Source organism: Erinaceus europaeus, chromosome 4, assembly GCF_950295315.1.
Source record: "Erinaceus europaeus chromosome 4, mEriEur2.1, whole genome shotgun sequence".
Taxonomy (NCBI): domain Eukaryota; kingdom Metazoa; phylum Chordata; class Mammalia; order Eulipotyphla; family Erinaceidae; genus Erinaceus; species Erinaceus europaeus.
This window is the reverse complement of record NC_080165.1, coordinates 117,163,285-117,190,099: the sequence shown is the minus strand read 5'-3', so window position 1 is coordinate 117,190,099 and position 26,815 is coordinate 117,163,285. Positions and strand designations below refer to the sequence as shown.

General features: G+C 39.4%; 1 protein-coding gene across 1 annotated transcript in view; it reads right to left on the bottom strand.

Annotated features, from left to right (window-relative positions):
- The window catches only part of SLC2A12 (solute carrier family 2 member 12), a 94,282-nt gene extending 67,914 nt beyond the window's left edge, over positions 1-26,368 (bottom strand). The window contains 1 exon segment of the mRNA XM_007520048.3: positions 26,094-26,368. Within this exon segment, the coding sequence (XP_007520110.1) occupies positions 26,094-26,205 (112 nt within the window). The 5' untranslated portion in view covers positions 26,206-26,368.
- Between the last annotated feature and the right edge of the window lie 447 nt (positions 26,369-26,815).

Below are 26,815 nucleotides of genomic sequence, written 5' to 3'. Positions count from 1 at the left end.
GAGCTAATCTCTTCCCTGATCCAGCTTTCTGTCCCTTTTCCAGCCATGACATCACTTAACCAGATAATAACTTGGATCCACCTGCATATAAGATTTCAGGCTCAGAGAAAAAAAAAACAAAAACTAATATAGCTACAGGCCCTTTGAAACATAACTAAAATATTCCTTCTAGCTATCTGCAAAATGGAGGACCCCCCCCAACACTTCATTTGCATTATTCCAGCCTTTAGGTCCATGATTATTCAACAATTTGTTTGGCTTTGTATGTTAACTGTCTTTTCAGCCACCAGGTTCCAGATGCTAGCAGGATGCCGACCAGACTTCCCTGGACAGGACAACCCCACCAATATGTCCTAGAGCTCTGATTCCCCAGAGCCCCACCCCACTAGGGAAAGAGAGAGGCAGGCTGGGAGTATGGATCAACCAGTCAACGCCCATGTTCAGTGGGGAAGCAATTACAGAAGCCATATCTTCCACCTTCTGCATCCCACAATGGCCTTGGGTCCATACTCCCAGAAGGTTAAAGAATAGGAAATATATCAAGGGAGGGGATTGGATATGGAGTTCTGGTGGTGAGAATTGTGTAGAGTTGTACCCCACTTATCCTATGGTTTTGTTAATGTCTCCTTTTTTAAATAAGTAAAAAATATAAATATATATATGGAAATATTCTTTTTCTATTATTTTGAGGGAGGTAAAAAGATGGAGATATTTAAGAAGCTATTTCCTTCTATTTTTGATATGCATATGTTCTATAGTGCCATGTTCTGACATAGGAAAGGCTGGAAGAGAACTGGTTGTAGGTGGTAATAAAAGGAGTAGAAATTAGAAGTTTCATTTTAGATGTACAAAGAACACTATTTGTGTTACACTTAGGATATTGGGGGAAAATATCACCTAAAAGGTTGAACATACAAATTTGGAGTCTAAGAGGTAAATCATGACTGAGAGATAAGTAAAGGCAGGACTAGAAGGACTTCAGGAATGCACCAAACCACCAGTGTGTGCAAACACGTGTGGCTCATGGACAGGGAGGAGCCTAAGGAGAGATTGAGTGGCCAGAAATAGTACAGCAGTTTAACCGTTGAGGCACCACCTCCAGTCTGTTTTACCAACAAAAAAACTGCTGAAGGGAGGAGAGGACTCCCCTAAGACTCACCAAATGCAACTGTGAGTCTCCATTGCTACTGCCCTCAGAGGTTAGAGCAACAGGAGGAGGGAGAAAGGCTCTGTGCTTACATCTGGGAACAGAACTGACCAGGAAACTCAAGAGAAGAACTACACCTTGGTGGCCTAGCAGTGAGGATGTATAATGGGAGCCTTTCCACATTGTTCTCCTTATGAGAACATGGTGAATAATTGCCTCAAAACAGACAGACTATAAATAGGACTTGTTTAGAAACTCATCAGGCTCAATAGTGCTGCCCAATTTGGCAGAGAGGCTGAATTGTGCCTGGAGTTTTGGATCCTTGAGGTGACGGAGTCTCTTTGTATAACCACTGTGCAATTTCTCCCCCACCCTGCTTCATCTCTTGGTCTTGGAGTGAGTGATTAAGCTAAGAAGCCTACTTAGAGCTGAAAGGCCCTCAGGCTCCTATAGCATACAAGGAAGAAAAAGAACAAAAGAGGCTTTTAACAGCCTCTGTGCTCCAACTCAGGGATTGAAATAATATTGAAACAACTGTTAATTTTCACAACTGTGAATTCTTTAAGTACCTTACTTAGACACAAGTCAATCCAGGCAAGAGTGATCAGTAGTTTGAAAAATACTGAGAGAAGGGCCTCATAACATACTATACAGAATAGTTAAACCAACAAAAAGAAATATTGGAGAAAAGAACCAGGACAAGAGTCCAGCTAGAAGTCCCCCAAAGGTTGAGCCAAAACTGAGGTCAACATGCAAATGCTTGTTAAGGAAATAGTCACAGGAATGAGTAAAGAGTTTGAAAGAATTGTCATCAGAAATGCAGAAACAGCAAATGAGACTCTGGGAGAAAATACTAATTATCTCAAGGGAATTAGAAAGCTGAAAGCTGAAATAGCAGAGCTAAGAACACAACCAGCTGAACAAGCTAAAACAGTATCAGAATAGGGCAACAAAATAGATTAACTCCAGAAAACAGTACAGGGGAGAGAGAACAGAATAAATGAGGCTGAAGACAGAATTAGCAAGATCAAGGACAAACTACAGACAAGTAAAAAGAAATAAGAGATCTCAAAAAGAGATTAAAAGATACTGAAAACAACAACAGAGACATATGGGATGACTTCAAAAGAAATAATGTATGCATTATTGTCTTACCAGAGGAAGAAAGAGAGGGAGGGGAAGAAAGCATTTGTCAGGACATAATAGCTGAGAAATTCTCTAGTCTAGACAAACATAAATGACAAATGACATAGAGATTCAAGAATCCCAGAGAATCCCAAACAGAATTAACCCACAAATAAGACATCAAGACACGTATTTAGAATGGAAAGGAGTAAGGATAAAGAATGGATCCTGAGGGCTGCAAGAGAAAAAACAAAGAGTCACCTACAGAGGAAAACCCATAATATTAGCAGCAGATTTCTCCACACAAACACTACAGGCCATAATAGAATGGCAAGATATCTATCGAGTGCTCAATGAGAAAGGCTTTCAACCAAGAATACTGTATCCTGCTAGATTGTCGTTCAAAATAGATGGAGGCATAAAAACCTTCTCAGATAAGCAACAATTGAAAGAATAAACTATCACTAAGCCTGCCCTAAAAGAATTTCTGAAATGTCTCCTATAAACAGACTACCATAAATATGCCATATACCAGAGCACTCTAAATATCTTCAATAATGGCATTAAAATATCTTCAATCTTTGATATCAATAAATGTCAGTGGCCTGAATTCACCTATTAAAATGAATAGAGTAGGAAGATGGATCAGAAAACACAACCCAAATATGCTGTCTACAGAAAACTGACCTAACTCAACACGAAAAAAACAGACTCAAAGTGAAAGGATGGAGAACTATCATAGAAGCCGATTTTTCTTGCCCAAAAAAGGGCAAGAACAGCTATTCTCATAACTGACATGATAGACTTTAAAACAAATAAAATTTAAAAAGATAAGGATGGATATTATTTAATGCTCAGAGGATCAGTCAACCAAGTGGACTTAAAAATTATCAATATCTATGCACCCAATGAGAAGCCATCTAAATACATCAAACATCTACTGAAAGAGTTACAGCAATATATTAACAGCAACACAGTAGTAGTAGGGTACTTCAACACCCCACTCTCTCAACTTGACAGATCATCCAGGCAGAAAATCAATAAAGAAACAAGGGAGCTAAATGAGGAGACAGATAAACTAGAACTACTGGACATTTTCAGAGTCATTCACCCCAAGAAACTGGAATACACATTCTGCTCAAGTCCACAGGGGTCATTCTCAAGGATAGACCATATATTAGGCCACAAAGACAGCATCAGCAAATTCAAGAGCATTGAAATCATCCCAAGCATCTTCTCAGACCACAGTGTGTGGAGCTACGTGTTTCTCCTGGATATCACCCCGCCAGAGACCCTGACAACAGTGGAATCAAACTAACACTTAACAATCAACCAAAGATTAATAATAGTCCCAAAATGTGGAAGCTCAACAGTACACTACTTAACAACTACTGGGTCAAAGAGGAAATAAAAGAAATCGAAATGTTTCAAGAGTTCAATGAAAATAAAGACACAAGCTATCAAAATATTTGGGACACAGAGAAGGCAGTACTGAGGGGGAAGTTCATAGCCATACAAGCACACATTAGGAAACAAGAAAAAGCACAAATAAACAACCTGATTGCACACCTTAAAGTCCTAGAAGAAGAAAAAAAGGAACCCTAATGCAACCAGAAGGACAGAAATAACTAAAATTAGGGCAGAAATAAATAACATTGAGAATAAGAAAACCATACAAAAGATCAACGAAAGTAAATGTTGGTTCTTCGAAAGAGTGAACAAAATCGACAAACCTTTAGCCAGACTCACGAAACAAAAAAGGCAGAAGACCCAAATAAATCGGATTGTAAATGAAAAAGGAAATATCACAACAGACATCACAGAAATTCAACATATAATGTGAGGCTTCAGTTAACAACTATATGCAACCAAGCTTAGAGGACCTGGAAGAAATGGATGATTTCCTAGATACCCATGAACTTCCAAAATTAAATAAAGAGCAACTAGATAATATGAACAGGCCCATCACAACCAATGAAATTGAAGCAGTTATCAAAAAACATTCCCAAGAATAAAAGTACTGGACCAGATGGTTTTACAAATGAATTCTACAAAACCTTCAAGGAGGGGGCCAAGTGGCGGTGTACGTGGTTGAGCACATGTATTACAATGTGCAATGACCTGGGTTTGAGCTCCTGGTAGGTCCCCACCTGCGGGGGGAAAGATTTACGAGTGGTGAAGCAGGGCTGTGGGTGTCTCTCTGTCTCACTTCTTTTCTATAAGCCCTCCTACTTGATTTCTGGCTGTCTCTATCCAATAAATAAAAATAATAAAAAGATTTTTTTTAAAAACCCTTCAAGAAAGAGTTAATACCTCTACTTTTGAAAATCTTCCAGAAGATTGAAGACACAGGAATACTCACTTCCAGCTTCTATGAAGCCAACATCACTCTGATATCAAAAGCAGACAAGGACACAATTGAAAAAGAAAGCTACAGACCAATATCTCTGATGAACATAGATGCTAAAATACTGAACAAAATTCTAGCCAACCGGATACAGCACTATATTTTTAAAAATGTTCATCATGACCAAGTGAGGTTTATCCCAGGGATGCAAGGTTAGTTTAATATATGTAAGTCAATCAATATGATCCACCACATCAATAAAGGCAAGACCAATAACCACAGGGTCATATCAATAGATGCAAAGAAGGCCTTTGACAAAATACAATATCCTTTTATGATCAAAACACGGCAAAAAATAGGAATAGATGGAAAAGTCCTCAGGATAGTGGAGTCTATATATAGCAAACCTACAGCCAACATCATACTCAATGGTGAAAAACTGGAAGCATTTCCCCTCAGATCAAGTACTATCACCGTTATTACTGTTCAACATAATGTTGGAAATTCTTGTCATAGCAATCAGGCAGGAGCAAGGGATTAAAGGCATACAGATTGGAAGAGAAGAAGTCAAACTCTCCCTATCTGCAGATGACATAATAGTATACATAGAAAAACTTAAAGAATCCAGCAAGAAGCTTTTGGAAATCATCAGGCAATACAGTAAGGTGTCAGGCTACAAAATTAACATTCAAAAGTCATTCCTCTATGTAAACACTAAGTTAAAAGAAGATAAAATCCAGAAATCAATTCCTTTTACTATAGCAACAAAAACAATAAAATATCTAGGAATAAGCCTAACCAAAGAAGTGAAAGACTTGTATACTGAAGATTATGAGTCACTACTCAAGGAAATTGAAAAAGACACAAAGAAGTGGAAAGATTTTCCATGTTCATGGGTTGGAAGAATTAACATCATTAAAATGAATATACTACCCAGAGCCATATATAAATTCAATGCTATCCCCATAAAGATCCCAACCACATTTATTAGGAGAATAGAAAAATGGTGCAAATGTTTATCTGGAACCAGAAAAGACCTAGAATTGCCAAAACAATCTTGAGAAGAAAGAACAGAACTGGAGTCATCACACTCTGAGATCTCAAATTGTATTATAGGGCCACTATCATCAAAACTGCTTGGTACAGGAACATGAATAGACACACTGACCAGTGGAATAGAATTGAGAGCCCAGAAGTGAGCCCCCACACCTTTGGACAACTTGTCTTTGACAAAGGTGCCCAGACTATTAAATGGGGAAAGCAGAGTCTCTTCCACAAATGGTGTTGGAAAAAATGGGTTGAAACATGCAGAAGAATGAAACTGAATCACTATATCTCACCAAACACAAAAGTAAATTCCAAGTGGATGAAGGACTTGGATGTTAGACCACAAACTATCAGATACTTAGAGGAAAATATTGGCAGAACTCTTTTCTGCATAAATTCTAAAGACATTTACAATGAAAGGAATCCAATTACAAAGAAGACTAAGGCAAGTATAAACCTATGGGACTACATCAAATTAAAAAGCTTCTTCACAGCAAAAGAAACCACTACCCAAACCAAGAGACCCCTCACAGAATGGGAGAAGATCTTTACATGGCATACATCAGATAAGAGTTAAATAACGAAAATAAGTTATTTTTTAATAACTTATTTTATTTAAAAACAAATAAGAGCTTTATTTAAAAAAGAGCTTACCAAACTCAACAACGAGAAAACAAATAACCCCATCCAAAAATGGAGGGAGGACATGGACCGAATTTTCACCACAGAGGAGATCCAAAAGGTCAAGAAACACATGAAAAAATGCTCCAAGTCTTTGACTGTCAGAGAAATGTAAATAAAGACAACAGTGAGATACCACATCACTCCTGTAAGAATGACATACTTTCTAACAAAGTCCCAAAGCCTAGATATACACCAGTTTCTGTGAGAAAGAGCATGTGTTCACACGTATCCGTAAACTACTGCAAAATATATACCTGAAAGCAGAAGTACACTAGAGTTTGCAGTGAGTATCCCCCTAACACTTCCTCTCCACTATTCCAAGCTTTGGGTCCATGATTGCTCAACAATTTGTTTGGCTTTGTATGTTAACTCTCTTTTCAGTCACCAGGTTCCAGATGTCATCAGGATGCTGGCCAGGCTTCCCTGGACTAAAGACCCCACCAATGTGTCCTGGAGCTCCACTTCCCCAGAGACCCACCCTACTAGGGAAAGAGAGAGACAGACTGGGAGTATGGACCAACCAGTCAACGCCCATGTTCAGCGGGGAAGCAATTACAGAAGCCAGACCTTCCACCTTCTACAACCCACAATGACTCTGGGTCCATGCTCCCAGAGGGAAAGAGAATGGGAAAGTTATCAGGGGAGGGGGTGGGATATGGAGATTGGGTGGGGTGGTGGGAATTGTGTGGAGTTGTACCCCTCCTACCCTATGGTTTTGTTAATTAATCCTTTCTTAAATAAAAAAGAAAAAAATATATATATGCATGCAAAAATAATAATAAATAAAGACAATGGGGAAAGCTGAAAAAAAAAAAGAATGACATACATCAGAAAAGGTAGCAGTAACAAATGCTGGAGAGGTTGTAGGGTCAAAGGAATCCTCCTGCACTGCTGGTGGGAATGTCAATTGGTCCAACCCGTGTGAAGCACCCTCAGAAGGCTAGAAATGGACCTACCCTATGGTCCTACAACTCCTCTCCTTGGGATATATCCTATGGAACCCATATACCAATCCAGAAAGATTTGTGTATACCTATGTTCTTAGCAGCACAATTTGTAATAGCCAAAACCTGGAAGAAACCCAGGTGTCCAACAACAAATGAGTGGCTGAGCAAGTTGTGGTCTATATACACAATGGAATACTATTCAGCTATTAAAAACGGTGACTTCATCATTTTCAGCCCATTTTGGATGGAGCTTGAAGAAGTCATGTTAAGTGAAATAAGTCAGAAACAGAAAGATGAATATGGGATGATCTAAAAGGCAGAAGCTGAAAAACAAGATCAGAAGAGTAAACACAAGTTTAACCTGAACTGGAGTTGGTGTATTGCACCAAAGTAAAAGACTCTGGGGTGGGTGGCAGGGAGAGCACAGGTCCTGGAAAAGGATGACAGAGGACTAGTGGAGGTTGTATTGTTCTGTGGAAAACTGAGAAATGTTATTCATGTACAAACTATTATATTTACTGTCAAATGTAAAGCATTCATCCCCCAATAGAGAAATTAAACAAAAAAAAAAAAAAGAAGAAGAAGAAGAAGAAGAAGAACAAGAGGAAGAGAAAGCAACAGTAAAGGAAACAAAAGAAACAGAACTGAGGTATATGTAGAGTGGACCTGAAACATGATTGGGCACATACTTTTTACAGATAGAGCTAAAGCCACTTAATCCTGCCTTTGTGGGACTATGTGCTAGAGTTGGAAAATAGGCTATTCTGCTCTAATGAAATGAACAAGTTAAATAAAGGTAATCTAAAATGCTTCCTGTCACAAACATCTGAGGTATTTTGTGTCTTTGGGGCCCTGTGGAATACAGGAAATTCTAAAATACAGATTTAAAAGTGTTGGATGGAAGAATAAATAAAATCATAATAATTCACAATAAAATAGAACTGATTTATGAGTTTTGAAATCACAAAAGATTAAATTAAACTAATAATTCATTCATCTAATCAGAAAACAAATACTTAACGCCATTACATGGCAAACATTTTCCAGGGTACTGGGAGGCTTGAGTAATACTTGGGGGGGATGTGGTCTTTGCCCTGAAAAGAAACTAACATTTTACTCTTTATTATCTACTCTGTGCTGTTTTAACTTTTACCTGCTTAGTCACTTTAGAGTATGTTCTTACAAGTTCATTCATGCCCCCCCCCCCCCCAGTTTTCACATATTCTTTTCCCTATTTGATCTTAAACTTCTCAACAATGAATTTCTCTAGCACAAAGAAAACCAAAATTTCCCATTTGGATAAGGGTGAAAGTTATATTGTTTCATATCTCTACTTGCTATTGTTCATTTTATCTTTGACATGTTGATTGGTATATATATTGGTAATTAGCCTCTGATAGTAAGATCAGAAAAATAAATTACTCTGGAGAATGAAACACTTTGTGAGGCAGATTGAGTGAGGCATTTTAGAAGGGGATTTCAAGTGACAGAAGACAGCATGTGGATACTGAGTTAGAGGCAAGGGTGTGGAAGCCAGACCCCCTGAGTAGCAGATGATCTATCACCCTTGCTACCTTGTCTTTCTTTGTCCTTGTCCTTCCTAGCTTTTCTTTTGTTAGATAGGAAGTAATGTTTGTTTGCTTATTTATTTATTATTATTATTATTTTACTAGAGCACTGCTCAGCTCTGGCTTATGATGGTGTGGGGATTGAACTTGGGACTTTGGAGCCTCAGACATAAGAGACTCTTTGTATAACCATTATATTATTTATCCTCACCCTGGAAATAGTGTTTATCTTTAAAAAGAAAGACTCTTTGAGCCGCAGGAATCCCTTCCCTTGATTCACAACTGTCCTACTTTAGAGAAACTCTGGGACAGAAACTGGAAGAGAAATGGCAGGTAAAGGACAGGGCAAGTCTCAAAGTCAGCTTCTTGTAATCTGAGAGAAACTCTTTATACCCCCAACTAATTTTAAATGCCAAGTTTTCTTTTCTTTTTTTTTTTTTTCACTCTGGGCTTACTAGATGGAACAAACTGAGATGCATACAAAAAGTCTGGAAGCCACTCTACTTTATTAAGGCCCTTTTAGAGACCTGGAAGCCAGCATGGAGTCTACTTCCTTATAGCTATAATAAAACTGTTTCTATATGAATGGGCAGATTTTTTTTCTATAAATTGCAATAAAAGAATCCACACATCAGAGCTTGCTCAGTAGCTCATCTGGATAGTGTGACTGCTTTGTCATGAGAGATCCAGGTTTGAACCCAGCCCCTAACATACTGAACAGAACTTTGATGCTTCCCTCTCCCTCTCCCTTCCCCCTCCCTCTTTTGCCCTCCATCTGTAAAAGTTAGCACAGAGTAGTGAAGCCATGAGGACAACAAAATATTTTATCTATCTGTCTGTCTGTCTATCTATCTATCTATCATCTATCTATCTGTGTGATTTGCCTTAAAGCTTAAAAAGTCACTATACTGTGACTGTCTATCATTTTATTCATACATGGAGTGTGTGTGTTGGGGGAGATACCAACTTGGGTTATATGTTACAGAATTAATCTAAGGTCTTAATACTATAGATACTATTTGAGTATATCTTCCTTAGCTGAAGCTTTAAGGTGTGTTACCCCAAATTAGCTTCTTTGCATATCTTACAACAATTACTAATTATGACTGAAATTCCACGATAGTCCATTGCCCAGGATTTTAAAATTCTGATTCAAGTGAAAGGCAAGTCCTTAATGCTTCTGAGGTTCAGTTTTGTGACATCTTAAAACTTAGAACACAGAGAATTTTCCTGGTACTATTAGAACATTGTTTTTTTAAAGGCATCAAGAGTAGGTCTTTTTATGAGTTTACCTTTTTGGTTAATGATGATAGAAGCAAAATAAATTTTTGTATAAATGTATATAATGCCAGAAAGTAGAGAGAAGTTTTCCAAGAAATCTGCAATAAACAGGAGGAAAGAGAGGGAATGGCAGGAAGTGGAACTTGTCTGCCTAGTGGCAGATGAGAGGCCTGGGTGGACAGGGATGAAGTCAGTTCTAGGAGAAAGAATTGGGCCAGAACTTATAACTAGTGCCTTTACAAAAAGTACACAGCCCCAAGGTCAAACATTTTGTAAAGAATGCTCATGGTGGGAAGTCGGGCGGTAGCACAGTGGGTTAAGTGCACGTGGTGCAAAGTGCAAGGACCGGCATCAGGATTCTGGTTTGAGCCCCCAGCTCCTCACCTGCAGAGGAGTCACTTCACAGGTGGTGAAGCAGGTCTGCAGGTGTCTATCTTTCTCTCCGCCTCTCTGTCTTCCCCTCTTCTTTCCATTTCTCTCTGTCTATCCAGCAATGGCAACGTCAGTAACAACAACAATAATAACTGCAACAACAATTTAAAAAAAGGGCAACAAAAGGGAAAATAAATATAAAAAAAATTTTAAAAAATAATGCTCATGATGAATTTTAGTGTTCCTACTTATTTTGCTATTAGTCTCACTCATGGGTCCTTTTACTATACCTATTTCCCTCAAAAGTGCCTGGAGGGAAATTCTCAGCCTTTTAAGACATCACAAAAGTGGGCGGTTTTTCAGACTTGCAACTGGCTTCATCAGCTGTTGGGTTAGGCCTACCACCTCTTCAATTTGCTGCTTTACTGAAAGACCTACAGGACTGCTTCCAATGATGACTCTTCAATTCTGGTAATAAAGCAAAGCTGTTGAGGTGTGATCGCAACCCATGAGCATGGTGTAAATGAACACTGGGACCCACAGCAAAGGCACAGAAGACAGGCAGCCCCCACAGGTTTTATCTGAGGCTCTGTAGTTCCTGCGTTACAACAATAACTGCATTGCCTGTCTGTGCTCAGGGGAAGTCAGATGAAACGACAACTGTAACTGGCATGCTCGTGAAACACTCACTTTTCCACAATATTTGAGTTTCTGTCTGCTTTCATCTTCTTTTTCTTCCCCAGATGTCTATTTCAGCCTATGTGCATAATGGCTGTACAATAAACATTTGCCAGCTGACTAAATCCTACAACAGCTTGCAAAGCATGCACACACAGAATTTTTTTTTCTTTTTAATTTGGCAGGCAGCCAGGTAATTATACTGCTTGACCAACTACAAATGATTCACAAACAAAAAAGACCCCACCAATACACACATACTCCATGCTTAGCTCAAGAAAATCTTGCCGTTGTGGTCTGTTCTTTCTGTTTCTTTTTTTTTTTTTTTTAATATCTTTATTTATTGGATAGAAACAGTCAGAAATCGAGAGGGAAGGAGGAGATAGAGAGACACCTGCAGCCCTGCTTCACCACTTGCAAAGATTTCCCCCTGCAGGTGGGGGCCAGGATCTCAAACCTGGGTCCTTTCACACTGTAACATGTCGTTCAACCAGGTGTGCCACCACCCGACCCCATCTTTCTCTGTTTCTTCTCCTGGGTTAACATTCATCCCAACCCATCTTTCAAGTCACCTCAAAAGTCACCTCCTCTGTGAAATTTACCCTGCTCAAGCTCCAGCTCACTAAAGAAAGATAGAAACAGGTTGCGGGCATGGATCAACTTGTCAATGCCCATGTCCAGTGGAGAAGCAATTACAGAAGCCAGAACTCCTACCTTCTGCACCCTCAAAACAACACTGATCCATACTCCCAGCAGGGGGAGAAGTGATAGGAGGAAGATAAGAGGACTCTGACCTCCAGCTCTATCAGCACCCAGAGAGAGAAAGAAAGAGAAGGAAAAGGAGAGGGACATATGGAAGTAGTTATGTTGTCATGAGTGGCTCGGAGGGGAAGAAAGGACTGAAACAGGAGAAAAAGGGGGCAATAATGTATAAATGTGGACAGACAGCTGTAGAGATGATAATCCCATGTCTACAACCTTAGGGAAAGTGTGGTGGCTTGCAGTGGGGAGACTGAAGATTCAGAACTCTAGTGGTGGGAATGTTGTGGGTTTAAATCCTCGTTGACATGCAATTTTGTTTAATTAATTAATTTAAAAAATAAGAAAATCACCTTGCTCTGTTATATTCTGCATTTTCTTTCTTCTCCCCTGTGAGATCCATCATGGGGGAATAGAATACATGTTTTCAGAACACCTGTCACATTTTATGGGACTTACCTGTTTGTCTTCCCCTATTAAAGCTGAAATTCCTTGAGTATAAAAGCCTTGATTGACTTATTTATACAATTTCCCCATTTGGAATCCGAAGGGAGGGAGGCTGGTTCTCAGACTTATCAAAATCCCTTAGTACAATAGATCGCTAGTAATGCCTTCCACTTTTTGAAGCCTACCTTATTCTTGGCCTCTTTGACTGACTCTTTCTTATTTCCTAAATCTCTTGCATTCAGTTTTTCAGTTTGATTCATAAGAATGCTTGGATGAGCTTTCTTAAAATTTCGAATACTCTCTCATTTGTACAGAAAGGTACACAAAGTGTTAATAAACATCTTTTTACCTTTTCTCTTATCATTCTACTTCATGCTTATTTGATTATTTACCCAGTCTTAAAGACATATAAGGGAAGAGGTTGATCTCAATCTCATTGTCATGGGACTGAAAGCCTGACACCTAAACCCCTTATATGAAATGTCATTGTGTTTACATGTAACCTACATACATCCTTCTGTACAGTTAATTTTTAATTGTGGTTCTTTTTAAATTTATTTACTTTGGATAGGGACAGAATGAAATTGAGAGAGAGGGAGATAGAGAGGGAGTGAGATACCTGCAGCATTGCTTTGCTGCTCATGAAGTTTTCTGCCTGAAAATGGGGGTCAGAGGTCTGAAGGTCTGAACCTGCATGCAGCCCTGAGCACTATAATGTGTGTGTTCAATCAAGTGTGCCACTGCCTGACCCCTTAACCATTATTTTTAAGATAGAAACAAACAGGCAGAGAAGTGGGAAAAAATTCACATTACCAAAGCTTCCTTCAATGCAGTAGGGGCAGGTTCAAAGCTGGGTCCTATGCATGACTACGCAGGCCTTTATTTAAGTGGAGTATTTCACTCACCCTTCTGTATATTTAAATTATCTCTCAATGGGCTGAGGAGGCAATCTATTGGTTTTATGCAAGTGATTTTTAAGCCTGAGCTCTCAGGTTAAATCCCCAGCATCACTATAAACCACAGCTGAGCAGTGCTCTGGTACAAATCATCATCATCAATCATCATCATCTCTGGATTACTTATAATACCTAATACAATGTAAATTTTATGAAAGTAACTTTTTTTCACTTTTTTGTTGTTGTTGTTGTTGCCCCTGACTATAAATAAGGTGTATCATTTCGCATTATTTAAGGCACTCTAGGGGCCAGGCAGTGGCACACCTGGTTAAGCGCACTCATTATAGTACTCAAGGACCCAGATTCAAGCCTTTGGTCCCCACCTGCAGAGGAAAGCTTCATGAGTGGTGAAACAGTACTGCAGGTGTCTCTCTATCCCTCTCTATCTCTCCCACTCTTGATTTCTCTCTATCTCTATTCAATAATAAATTAAAATAATTTTTATTATTTTTTATATTTTATTTGTTTTCCCTTTTGTTTCCCTTGTTGTTTTTCATTGTTGTTGTAGTTATTATTGTTGTTGTTGTTACTGATGTTGTCATTGTTAGATAGGACAGAGAGAGAAATGGAGAGAGGAGGGGAAGATGGGGGGGAGAGAAAGAGAGACACCTGCAGACATGCTTCACCGCCCGTGAAGTGACTCCCCTGCAGGTGGGGAGCTGACAGTTCTGCAGCCTAAGGTGGGTACATGCATGCGGCTGGGTCAAAAGGGGGTAGGTCGAAGAAGCAAAGTCAAATCAGAGTTCTGGGTGGCACAGCGTTGAGCTGTGCCATTTTGGTGATTTCACTTTAAGTGCAGCAAGCAATGAAGGTTGTTCTGAGTGCTGGAGGAAAAGAGAAAGGGACTTAAAGCCTCTCAGTCTTTGACTTAGGGGGTATTTAGCCTTCTGAATTTAATGCAAGGGCACACCATAAATCAGAGCATTTGTGATTACAAGACAGCTTAAAACAACCCCCCCACACCCCATCCCACCTGTTGTGGACCATACAAACAAGAGAAATCTAGAGACCACAATAGCACCACCTGCTGGCCATCAATAACCAGCACAGAGTAGCAGCAGCTGTGACTGTATTCTCCCAAGTCAGACACAAGTCAATCCAGGCAAGTGTGTTTAGTGGACTGAATGGTACTGAGAGAGGGAGGGACCTCACAACACACCATATACAATGGTTAAGTCAAGAAGACACATTAGAGAATTAAACCAGGACAAAAGTCCAGATAACTCCCCCCTCCAAAGGGTTTTGAGGACAAAATCCAAACACTAATTGAGGTATTAGTCATAGGAGCAAAGAAAGAGTTTGAAAAAAAATATCATCAGAAAATGGGGATATAGCAGATGTGACTCCAAAAGAAAACACTAACTATCTGAAGGTAATAGGAGAGCTGAAAGCTGAAATAGCTGAGCTAAGAGCACAGCTAGCTGAACAAGCTAATACAGTATAGTAAAAGGGTAAAAAGATTTGAGCTACAGAAAACAATAGAAGGGAGAGAGAATAGAATAAGTGAGACTGAAAACAGAATTAGCAAGATTGAGAATGAATTAGAGAAAGCTAAGAAAGAAGTAAGAGACCTCAGAAAGACATTAAGAGATAATTGAGTGGTCTGGAGGTGGTGCAGTGGATAAAGCATTGGACTCTCAAGCATGAGGTCCTGAGTTCAATCCCTGGCATCACATGTACCAGGTTGATGCCTGGTTCTTTCTATCCCCTCCTCTCCTCCTATGTTTCTCATTAGTAAATAAATAAAAATCTTAAAAAAAAAACATTAAAAAAGGAGATATTGAAAACAACAACAGAGACATATGGGATGATTTCAAAAGAAGTAATATACACATTATTGGCTTGCCAGAGGAAGAAAGAGAGGGATGGGAAGAAAGCATTCTACAAAAACAACAAGGGCAACAAAAGGGAAAATAAATAAATATATTAAAAAGAAAGAAAGCATTCTATAGGACATAATAGCTGAGAACTTCCCTACTCTAGACAAGATAAAAGACATAAAGGTTCAAGAGACTCAGAGGGTACCAAACAGAATTAGCCCAGACTTAAAGACACCATGACACATCATATTTAGAAGGAAAAGGAATAAGGATAAAGAAAGGATCCTGAAGGTTGCAAGAGAAAAACAAAGAGTCACCTACCGAGGACAATCCATAAGACAAGCAGCAGATTTCTTCACACAGACACTAAAGGCCAGAAGAAGTGCTCAATGAGAAAGGCTTTCAACCAAGACTATTGTATCCTACTAGACTGTCATTCAGAATAGATGGAGGCATAAAAGCCTTCTCAGACAAGGAAGAATTGACAGAATCAACCATCACCAAGTCTCCCCTATAAGAAGTTCTAAAAGGTCTCTTATAAGCAATAGATAGAAGAACAGCAAGGGAAACTCAAAGCAGAATCTGAGTATGGAGTATGGCACCAAAGTAAAAATCTCTGGATGGAGGGTGAGGGCAGATGCTCAGCTTCACTTCGGGCGGTGGGGGGGGGGGGGGGGGAGGGGTGCAGACCTTTGGTGGTGGGAACAGTACTAATACACACTCTTATTAACTCATAGTTTCACAAATCACTATTTAATTAATATGAGAAGGGAAAAATGGATTGAATGTCTCAAACTTTTCTGATGCATAGACCATAGCTCTGCATATATATTCCTTTAATCTAAGCATTTAAGATTACAAATTTATAAATTTGTAATCAGATTGAATTTTAACAGTGGGTTCAAACTGTTAACACATCTCTAATAATGGCTTGTTCTTTGAAATATTGAATCACCTATGAGCTTAGACCAGGGAGAACAGAAGCAACTGGAGGTGTCATTTTATAAGATACAGCTATATGTAAATAACATTAAAAGACATAAATTATGGTGAGGTCTTGTATGATACAGCAAATCCTAACAGTGGGATTTTCAAAGTTAAGTCAATTGTCAAATAATTTGGTTAAGCAATAACTATCTATTGCCTTCTTAAACCCTAAGACAGCAGGAACCTTTCCCATTCTTTACAAAACCAGTATTTCTCCCAGTCGAGGAATCTCTGGAGTGGGGCTCACTTTTCCACATGCTTCTCTCAATTCATATCAACTGATACTACATCTACTAATCCCAACCTATTCAATGCAACCAGTACCACCTCAATATGCTTCACTTCAGATTGTGTCCAGAAATGTCAGGCATGGAATATCAATCTTCCAGCTTCATTACTTTGGTGAAACCTTTCCTAGCTCATAGGACCCCTTAATTCCATTTTGGGTGGTGCACTTCTGAACAAGGCCTCAAAACATAGATATAGACCATAGTCCACAAGATATGGCTTATGTACACATGCATCCCTATGTAGGGGGGAAATATATACCTTAAAGCAAAAGTGTATGGGAGTCAGGCAGTAGCGCAGCAGGTTAAGTGCAAGTGGTGCAAAACACAAAGATCCCAGTTCCAGCCCCCCACTCCCCACCTGCAGGGAAGTCGCTTCACAAGTGGTAAAGCAGGTCTGCAGGTGTCTTATCTTTCTCTCCCCCCCTCCATTTCTCTCTGTTCTATCCAACAATGACGACATCAATAACAAGAACAGTAACTACAACAATAAAACAAGGGCAACAAAAGGAAATAAATAAATATTTTTTTTAAAGTGCACAACAGTTTGCAGTGAGCCAAAAAATGCAGCAAGCAAGTAGAAAGACACAAAAAAGACACCATAAAGTACCTAGTCAGATAGTTTCTACTTAGACCTAGACACTCTCCTCATCTACACCGTATTTAACTTCCCTCAATCACTCCAATGCTAACCTTGTCAGACAAAGTAAGGACTACAAAAGCTAGATAAGGCAAGAGACTGGCATACTTTAATGATGATTCTTTGGTTACTAGCAGGCCACCCCATCACCTGGGGCCACCCCATCACCTGGGAGTCCTGGGATCCCATATAGACATGATCTAACAGATCCCTTTTTCCATTGCCACAGATCATCTCCATCAGAAACAACATAATGGACCCTTTTGTGGGCCCCTACAGGACCTAGCCCTCAATGTAGATCATCAGTAGTAGGGACTGTTCCATTCTCCAAAGGGAGGGTGGGCAACATATTCTACCACTCGAGGAATATGAATCCTGAAAGTAGTGCAGCCTGGAATGTTCCTAGCTGTGTCCGTGGAATGCGAGCTCAGACCTACAGGGATTCTTCTTCTTCTTCTAGCATTTGCCTTTCTTCCGTAGCCAGTCAACAGCGATGCAGAGGTTACATAGGCCCCTGTGCTGAATATGCACCCCAGATCAAATCTGTGAGGTTTACAGTTAACAATACTTATATACTTTTCCCACATTTGGGAGCTACTCTCTTCCTTGATCCAGCTTTCTAGTCCTTTTTCAAACTATGACATCTTCCCCAGACAATACCTTGGATCCAACTGCATGTTAGCTGTCAGAATCAGGCAAAAACTAGTAAAGTCATGGGCCCTTTGGAATATATCTAAAATAGACCTAGTAGTTTTTTCCAAAATGGAGACCCCAAATCTTTATCTGCAGTATTCTTGTCCTTAGGTTCATGATAGTCAACAATTTGTTCTGCCTTATATCTTAACTCTTTTTCAGCCACCAAGTTGCAGATGTTACCATGATGCCAACCGGACTTCCCTGGGCAGATGACCCACCAATGGATCCTGGAGCCATGCCTCCCCAGAGCTCTGCCCCCGCTAGGGAAAGAGAGAGACAGGCTGGGAGTATCTGCCAATCAATCTGCCAATGCCCATGTTCAGCAGGGAAGCAATTACAAAAGCCAGACTTTCCACCTTCTATACCCATAATGACCCTGGGTCCATACTCCCAGAGGGATAAAGAACAGAAAAGCTTTCATGGGAAGGGAATGGGATACAGAGTTCTGGTGGTGGAAACTATGTGGAATTGTACCCCTCTTATCCTATGGTCTTGTAAATTTTTCCATTTTATAAATTTAAAAAAATCAGTATATCTAGAAAATAATAATAATACCAACTTAATATAGTCATTGTAAATATAAATGATAGAAGAAGGGTTTGTAATATGTGAGTAAGTACTTCATAAATGTTTGTACTTGCTCTCTTAGTCTCGCTTCCCCTTACTTCAAACTGGGGGTATACCTTACTTAGGGTTATTGTAATTACAAAAAGTGATGATAGCTGAGGAAATCTGAAATGGTATAGACTTGCATGTGAAAGGTTCCAGATTCAAGTCATGAAACCATCAGAGTTGAGCAGTATTCTGGTTAAAATATATATACTTATAATGTGAACTGAGTATGTGGACACTGTATCAACTGTCATCACTCAGCTTTAGAAGAGAGTCCTCACACACTCACGGTTAGGACACACTATAAAATCCAATCAAATGAGACATAAGACACGAGACATTCTGAGTTTCTGAATGAAGAGATGCTGCTCCATAGCCTGTGAGGAAGAAAGAGGCTCCTCCTTGTCCTACAACTGCTCAGCCAATGAGAGAGTGTCAAAAGCCAACATATGAAGTGTCACTCTACCAGGAACTTCCAGTCTTCTCTGAGGACTCTTTCTTGACAACAGCCTCTCTAAAATATCTTTCTTTAATTTTTTATTTGTTATTAAAGTTTGTTACAAGACTGTAAGATTACAATGTATAGTTCCACACCACACCCACCACCAAAGCTCTGTATCCCCACCCTCCCACTTCCCAAAGATAAACACCATAGTTCTCATAAGTCTTACAGTTTGCTTGCTTGTTTTGTTTGCATTCTTTCTCCCTTCCTTCCTTCCTTCCTTCCTTCCTTCCTTCCTTTCTTTCTTTTTTTTTTTCTTTCTTTCTCTCGTTCTCTCTCTCTTTCTTTCTTTTTCCCTTTCTTCTAGGGAAGCATGCAAGTATCTCATCAAAACACTACAGGCTCCAAGTTGCATTCTATTATTTCTAAACAAATAGATAAGTTCTAAATAAGGATTTTTCTGGAGAAATAAATTACTGCTACCTCCCACCCCCAGGTCAACAACTGGAATAGAAATACTTAGCCTAGAGAATCCCTCAACAAAGATTCATTAAGTTTGAATTAATGAAGTAATCTCTCCATGGCACTGGAGTAAAACTGAACACTCTCTTGCATGATATCAAAGGAAATAGAGTGACAACTTATTTACAGCATAACAAGTGTGCTTTCTCATAAATTCTTGAATTTTGGGACACTGCTTACATTATGGAACTTACATCAGGAAAGGATCTTTTTATACCTTTGCTTTGAGGTTTCTATGGTTTAGTTTCCAAGTAGAATTGAACTACTTGATTACTTTGGGGTTGCTCTGTTACTATACAAATTTGACTGTAACTGCAACTTGACCCCACTCCATTCTTGCACATCTGGGGCTGAGATTTTTTTTTCAGATATATTTCTAAATTGGCATTGCACATAGCTCCAACTCACATGTGCCTATAAGGCATGCAAACAAGTGCATTGGAAGCTGTTTGAAAAAAAATATGGGCACAGCTAGTTTCTCCAGAGTGTAACAAGGTCTGAGTCTTGAGTGTTTTTGAGAACAATTACTTTTAAGGCAAGCACAATTTAATAGCTTAAACTTAAATTGCTCTTGCTCTCGCTTTATTTAAGGCAAAATGGTTCAGTAAGTAAAGCGATGGACTGCATTTTTCTCTTTAATATTTTGGCTGAACAGCATAAAATGGACCACTATTCAGGAATAACAAATGCACCTCAAATTAGGGGAATGTAATAAGTTATTTTAATGTTATTATTATACCTACCTAACTTTTAAAGAAAAATTAATCTGTTGAAGCTGAGCAAGGGAGCTTGCAGCTTGCTCCTGCAGAAAGTCAAATTCTGCATACCTGTCTTTCACATGAAGGGAAAGTCTGCTTTATTGCAGAATTCTGGGTTGGAATTTAGATCAGATATTCTTCCCCCCACTAATGGCCACTTTTTATACTAGTGGAGATGGAGGAGGGTGAGAAGGCCATAACCTGATCCCTTCGTCTCTTCAAAACTTCTTCCCTCCCACATTCCCACTTGCTGGCAAGATGTAGGCACCTACTCCGAGGAAGGGGCCAAAGGATGAGCTTTGGGGGGAGCTGTATCTCAATAACCCTAAGGCATAGCCGTTTAGCAAATATATACATGTGTGAGCCATGATATAGGAAGGGGGATTATAGCAAGCAGACAGGTGAATTTATGGTTTATAATACAGGTAATAGGAACTAAATGTTTCAATTGGTCAACAGTTGGGGGATACTGTGACCCTACTGGAAAACAGAGTATTTTTTTGAGAGAAGATAGGATAAGAAATCTTTTTTCTTTTTGTTTGTTCAAATGACCCTTTAGGAAGGAGCCCATTTTACTTTTCCCTCTTTATCATCATAACTTGATGCCCCTTAATGTGACTTTCATTGCCTTATTTTATCCAGGAATTAATTCTCTGGGAGGAAGACTGTTTATAAGGGGAAATTGAATTAGTAAGCCCAGTTCCTGCTGTATATAGTTTTATAAAACCAGTTTTTTTGCTCATACAATCTGAGTAAATAACTGACTTTTAGAACCTCAGGCTAATTATCTGCTAATGAGAGGACCTTCAAAAGCTCTCAGAAAATTTTTTTTCTTTATTTTTATTTGTTGGATAGCCAGAGATTGAGAGGAAGGGGGTGACAGAGAGGGAGAGAGACATCTGTAGCCCTGGCTCCCCACTTGTGAAGCTTTCCCCCTGCAGGTGGAGACCAGGGGCTCAAACCTGGGTCCTTAGGCATTGTAACATGTGTGCTCAACCAGGTGTGCCACCACCTGGCCCCAGATTTTTTTTTGTTTTAATCCTCAGGCAACATAGCACTTGGATTCCTTCTGTGGAGAAAATGCTAACAACAAAACCGGGTTTAATAATTACTGAGTTAAAAAAGAAAACATCTCCCTCACTTAAAGCAGTTAAAACTGCACCTAAAAACTGACTGATTCACCTTTGATATACACATGTAAATCGGGATTTTCTCAGGTGAGTTCACAGTTTTCCATCACCAAGTGTTAAGATTTTGACTGCAACCCTGCCCCCTTTCTTGAGAATGCACAAGGAATGTTACCTGTAGGGCCCACATTAGGATCCTATCAGCTACTCCAGGCAGGATCCTGGGAGCTCAGCTGCCTCTGCTTCTCCTCCAGGCATTCTTAGCAGAGAGAAAGATAATGTCTAAGAGAGTCAACCACTGAACTAAGGCACCCATCTGTTAGAATAGACAATGGCTGTAAAACCAGTTCAGAAACTGGTATCTGTGGTCTAATTTCAATTCTTCCAGATCAGCACTGCTTGCTAGCAACTTGACCTGGCTTCATCTTCACCTGAGTCCACATCCGTCAGGACCTTACCACCACAGGCTCTCCTTTAAGTGTGTCTCCTGCCAAGGTAGCCAGAAGACAGTCTGTGGCAAGTGACACCTCTCTACTCTGGGTGACAGGAGCTTAAAAGAGAACAGCACCCAGAGGCATAATCCAAACACTACCTTAAGTTTACAGTGTAACAGAGCCTTTTCCTTTCCCTGGATGTTGGAAAAGTCAATTCCCAAGGCCACATGTTCACTAAAAGCCTTAAATTTAGACTTTTCATATAACTTTAAAGTGGGGTTAAATATATACTTGCAGAAATATACAGGTTAAAGGAGGTGCTTACATTTAAATATGGAGTTATTTCCAGATGGAAAAGACTGTATATACTTCCTCATAAATTCACATCGAAGCAATTTTCATTTCCTAGGAACTATGAAGCTACACTAAGCATATTTATATTGTTGTCAGTCATTAATTTGTTAGAAAAACATGTTTTGAAAACACAGTAAGTTTTGTCACTCTTGCTTTTTCACATATTACAAGATTGGAAAAATGGGAAGTAACTGGCCTGCTAGAATTGTCCCTCTTACAACTAAAGTTATATTATCAGATCGAGCTTGTTGTTTTGACTTTTTGTCCCTTCAGAGAAATTTTCTTTTTCCCCCAAAAAAGTCTCCTTAGTCACTCTAATAAGTAGGCTTCTCTGGCTGTTTATGGCCACAGTCAGGATATTGATGAGCCTTATTAAATTTCTTTTCTTTGACCCTTGCCTACCATTTCCTCTCCTTTCTCTCCCCCCCGCCCCGCGCCTCTATTTCTTTCCTTTTCACAGGGTTATTGCTGGGGCTCAGTGCCTGCACTACAGATACACTGCCCCCTCCCCTGACAATTTTTTCCCCATTTTATTTGATAGAATAGAGAGAAGTTGAGAGGGAAGGGGGGGGAGGAATAGAGAGGGCCACCTGCAGTACTACTTCATGAAGTTTTCCACATGCAAGTGGAAAGTGGGGGCTTGAACCTGGGCTCTTGCCACCACCCAGCCTCTCAATTTCTAAAAGGAATACACACCTTTAGATTGATCTGTAAAAGAACTGCTTTAGGGTATTGAGCCTCACTAGTGGAAGGGTGCATGTATTAAATCTCAGGCAATGTAATTCTGAATTTAGAAGAGTCTTAGAAAGGACAGAGGACATTCCTTTCAGCTGTTTCCATGATGTTCTGGTGATCTGGACTCCAGTGCTTTTGGCATATGAGCTCTGCAAGCTTAACAATTTGTGTGCACACAATAATTACTGTTCAGTAACAGTAATTATTCTGACTTTCTGTACAGATCTAAGATGAAAAAGTAGTATGGGTGAAGTTAAAGGAGGATTTATAAAAATCCTTTCTCAGTCAGAAGTGTCAATCATGAAACTAAAGGAGCCTGGGAGATTCATTCCTGATATTAAAGGAGTAGATTCTGGTCTCTACAGACCAGATACTACAAGGGTCACTTTTGTATCAGTCATCATGTGAACCTGAGACAAGCATGTATCTGTGGCCTTGGGTACCCACTGTGTGAGATACTCCAGTTGTCTGTGTTTCATGATTCACTTATGTCTGTTGCTTGCTCAACAATCTTAAATTGAGCTTAATCCTGTCCCATAAGATCAATTATAACATGTTTATAAATGTTGAAAACAATTACTAAAAGTAAACCCATTTTAAGTTATATCAATAGTTTACTTCCTCTTCTCTCTCTCTCTCTCTCTTTCTTTCTTTCTCTTTTTCTCTCCTTCTTTCTATAGCACTTCCTGGCCTCATGCATGCATGATTCCACCATTCCCAAGCTTAATTTTTCATTCTTTTTATTTTAGGTGTGAAGGGAGATGGGGAAAAGAGATACCACAGCATTGTTGCACAGATCACGGAGCTTTCTCTGGTGCTGTGCTCCCCTGTGGTACTGGGGCTCAAATCCAGGGCCTTACTTGGTAAGGTGCATGCTCTACCCAACTGAACTATCTAATGGCTCTTTGTGTAAAGGTTTTTTTTAAGTGTATCTAATTAAATAGCCTCTAGACATTGGAGCAAAGTTTTCCTCCCAGTTTAAGAGTGACTGACAATAAATAAATAAATAAATAAAAGCTAATAGGTTTAAAATTCTAGGAAAACTTCTAGGCATCCTTTTCTACAAAACAAAAGTTCATTTATTAGTAAATTTAAAAGACAATTGATGGTGGCTCATTTATCATTTCCTTATGACAGTATTAACAACCACACTTTAAATGGAAGGAACTCACGTGTTCAACCTTTACAAATGTGTGACCTTATGTAGGGACAATTGTGAGCTTATGCAATTAGACCTATTAAAAGTACACTGTGCTTTCAAAACCATATCAAAATTAAATAGTTAATTTTTAATTGTTAATGTGGCAGCCCTTTCAGGACAAGGTTTCTTTTCACCTTTTTTTTAATCTTTATTAATTTATTAGACAGAGACAACCAGAAATTGAGAGGGAAGGGGGTGATAGGAAAAGAGAGAGACACCTGCAGCCCTGCTTTACCACTTGCAAAGCTTTCCCCTTGCAGGTGGGGATTGGGGGCTTGAACTTGTGCACTGTAACATGTACGTTCAACCAGGTGTGTGCCACCACCTGGCCCTTCTTTTTACTTTTGTTGTGACAATATTACAGACTTTTTTAGTGAACTTGTTAGCTGCTATCACCATCTCAACTCACTCTGTAGATCAGTCCCTCTGGAAATGGGAGAGAAGAACATGGCAATTCTTTCCCTTTACTCCCCAACATAAGCTACTCTTGCCTGCTCCTAGACTTACAAGTCAGAGAGGGATAAAAAAAGGGATAGCTTTGCTTAAAGAGAGGGCTGGGACATATAGAAGGATGACCCAGATTTTTCTTTTTGACTAGCAGTGGGAAAGCAAGAGAAGTCTAAGCCAGAGTGCAGAATAAGAAAGAATGACAGATTTTTAATCCACACAGAGGTGCCTCAGAGAACATGAATTCCAAGATCAAACAAACCCAAGATGCAAAAATAAACACACAGATCCATTCCCAAGGTGAGAGTTAAATGATTTTGGATCATTTATTTGCAAAATTCCAGTGCAGGTCCTAAAAGTGTGTTATGTGATGGAGAATGAGGACAGTAGGAAGCAGAGAATCACTGGTGTTCAATTTCATTTCACATTACCACTCCTGTCTATTCCTATCATATTGCCACTCCTATCTGTTTTGTTATAAGAACAAAATAAGTGATTAGGAAGACATAGCCACAAGTGCGAAGTATGTTTGTGGGGACCAGAAATGTGGAAGTGAATTAATGCATTTGGTTTAGTAAAAAAAAATAATAATGAGGATGAATTAAAACTTTTATCAATTTTATCTCTTGAAGGAAAAAAATTATTAAACTGAAGTTCCCAAATAATAATAAAAAAGAATTATGCCAACCTCAATTTGGAAAGTCAGTTTTAAGATGGTTTGATATTTGTTTTATTTGATCTTATGACACACTGAGAGACTAAAGCACCATTCTGTTATACCCAGAGATATACACTCAAACCAGGACCTCAAGCAGGCACTCTACACACTGAAATGCCCTTTTCTGCCTTGAAATGGCAATTTTAAAGAGCACAGGCCAGAGAATAAAGCAGGGATTTTGGACTTGAAACAATACTCAAATTCATTATAAAAAAACATATTCTGGGCACTTAGAAAAAAACATGTGTTCCTTAGTTGTGCACCTAATATTTTTTATAAAGCCTTCTTAAAGTGAGATTAAAATGGTTCTAATAGGGGGCTGGGCAGAGGCACAACCAGAAAAATCCACAAGTTATCATGGTTCGAGCACCAAGTCCCTACCTATAGGAGGGGAGGTTTACGAGTGGTAAAGCAGGCTGCAGGTGTCTTTATTTCTCTCTGTTTTCTCCCCCTCTCTCACCTTATTTCTCTTTGTTGCTATCATAATTTAAAAAAAAAGACCAGTAATAGAGGTAGATTCATTGTAAGAAAAAAAAAAATGGAAAGAAGAGAGAAAAGAGAAAATAAAGAAGAGTTTAACGTTCACTTGCTAGGTTGCTAACTTGTGATAATAGATGAAAAATGTGTGACTGCAGATATTTGCACATGTGACACACTTGTTTACTCTTTGCCAAATGAAAAATATGTATATAGTCTATATCATGGTAACACAATCAATGGAGCCCATCATACCAGCAGTGAACTTATCTTCACATTGCAATCCTTCAACCCTGAAACTTCTCGCACGAGATCTTTACCTTCTGCCACACACTTCACCCACATATGTGCATAAGTACACACACACACACACACACACACACACACACACACACACACACACACACACACACACACACACACACATGATTGTTACAAGTCACACACAAGTCCGTCGATCCCAGCTAACTCAATTTACCTCTCTCCCAGGGAGGATTCGGATCTCTGCTGACTCTGGCGCTGCCATCAACCTCTGCTCTCCCCTTCGGGTTCAACAGAACTGGGCCCTCTGTGTTTTCAACAGGTACCATGGTCACGGAAAACTTACTGTCGCTCCCTCGGCACCAAATCACCCAGACTTTCTCTGCCGACAGGAGTGGTCACTTTCCCCATGGTCGCATGCTAAAGAAGGGTGGGGGGGAAAAAAAAAAACCTTCAGTCAAAGCCAATGTGATTTGTGACCAACTTTGTTTCTATTTCCGAAGGCTTTGCCCTTTTCGGTGACACAGGCTGTTGCTATTCCAAGCAGCCAATCACAGGCAGTGGGAGGGACAGTCTCCGAGGACTGTTTTTGCCTTCAGATGCAGATTTGGAAGCTGGGATTTTAACGAGTTGGGATCTGCTCAGGCTCACATGCAATTGTTGGCCACTAGCTAGGAGTTCCCTTGAATACCAGCACCTTTAGAGAGAGGGCAAAGAAACGTGCTGATTCAAAGTGCTAGTTCAGAGTGAGGGCCTATCACATTCACATGGTATAGGTTTATTTGCAGAGAAAGGAGCAATTTATGCAAAGACCAGAAAGAAAAGTATGCCAATTTCTTTTTTAAAATTAATTAATTTATTTATTTTCCCTTTTGTTGCTCTTGTTTTTTATTGTTGTACATAGTTATTATGGTTGTTACTATTGATGTCGTCGTTGTT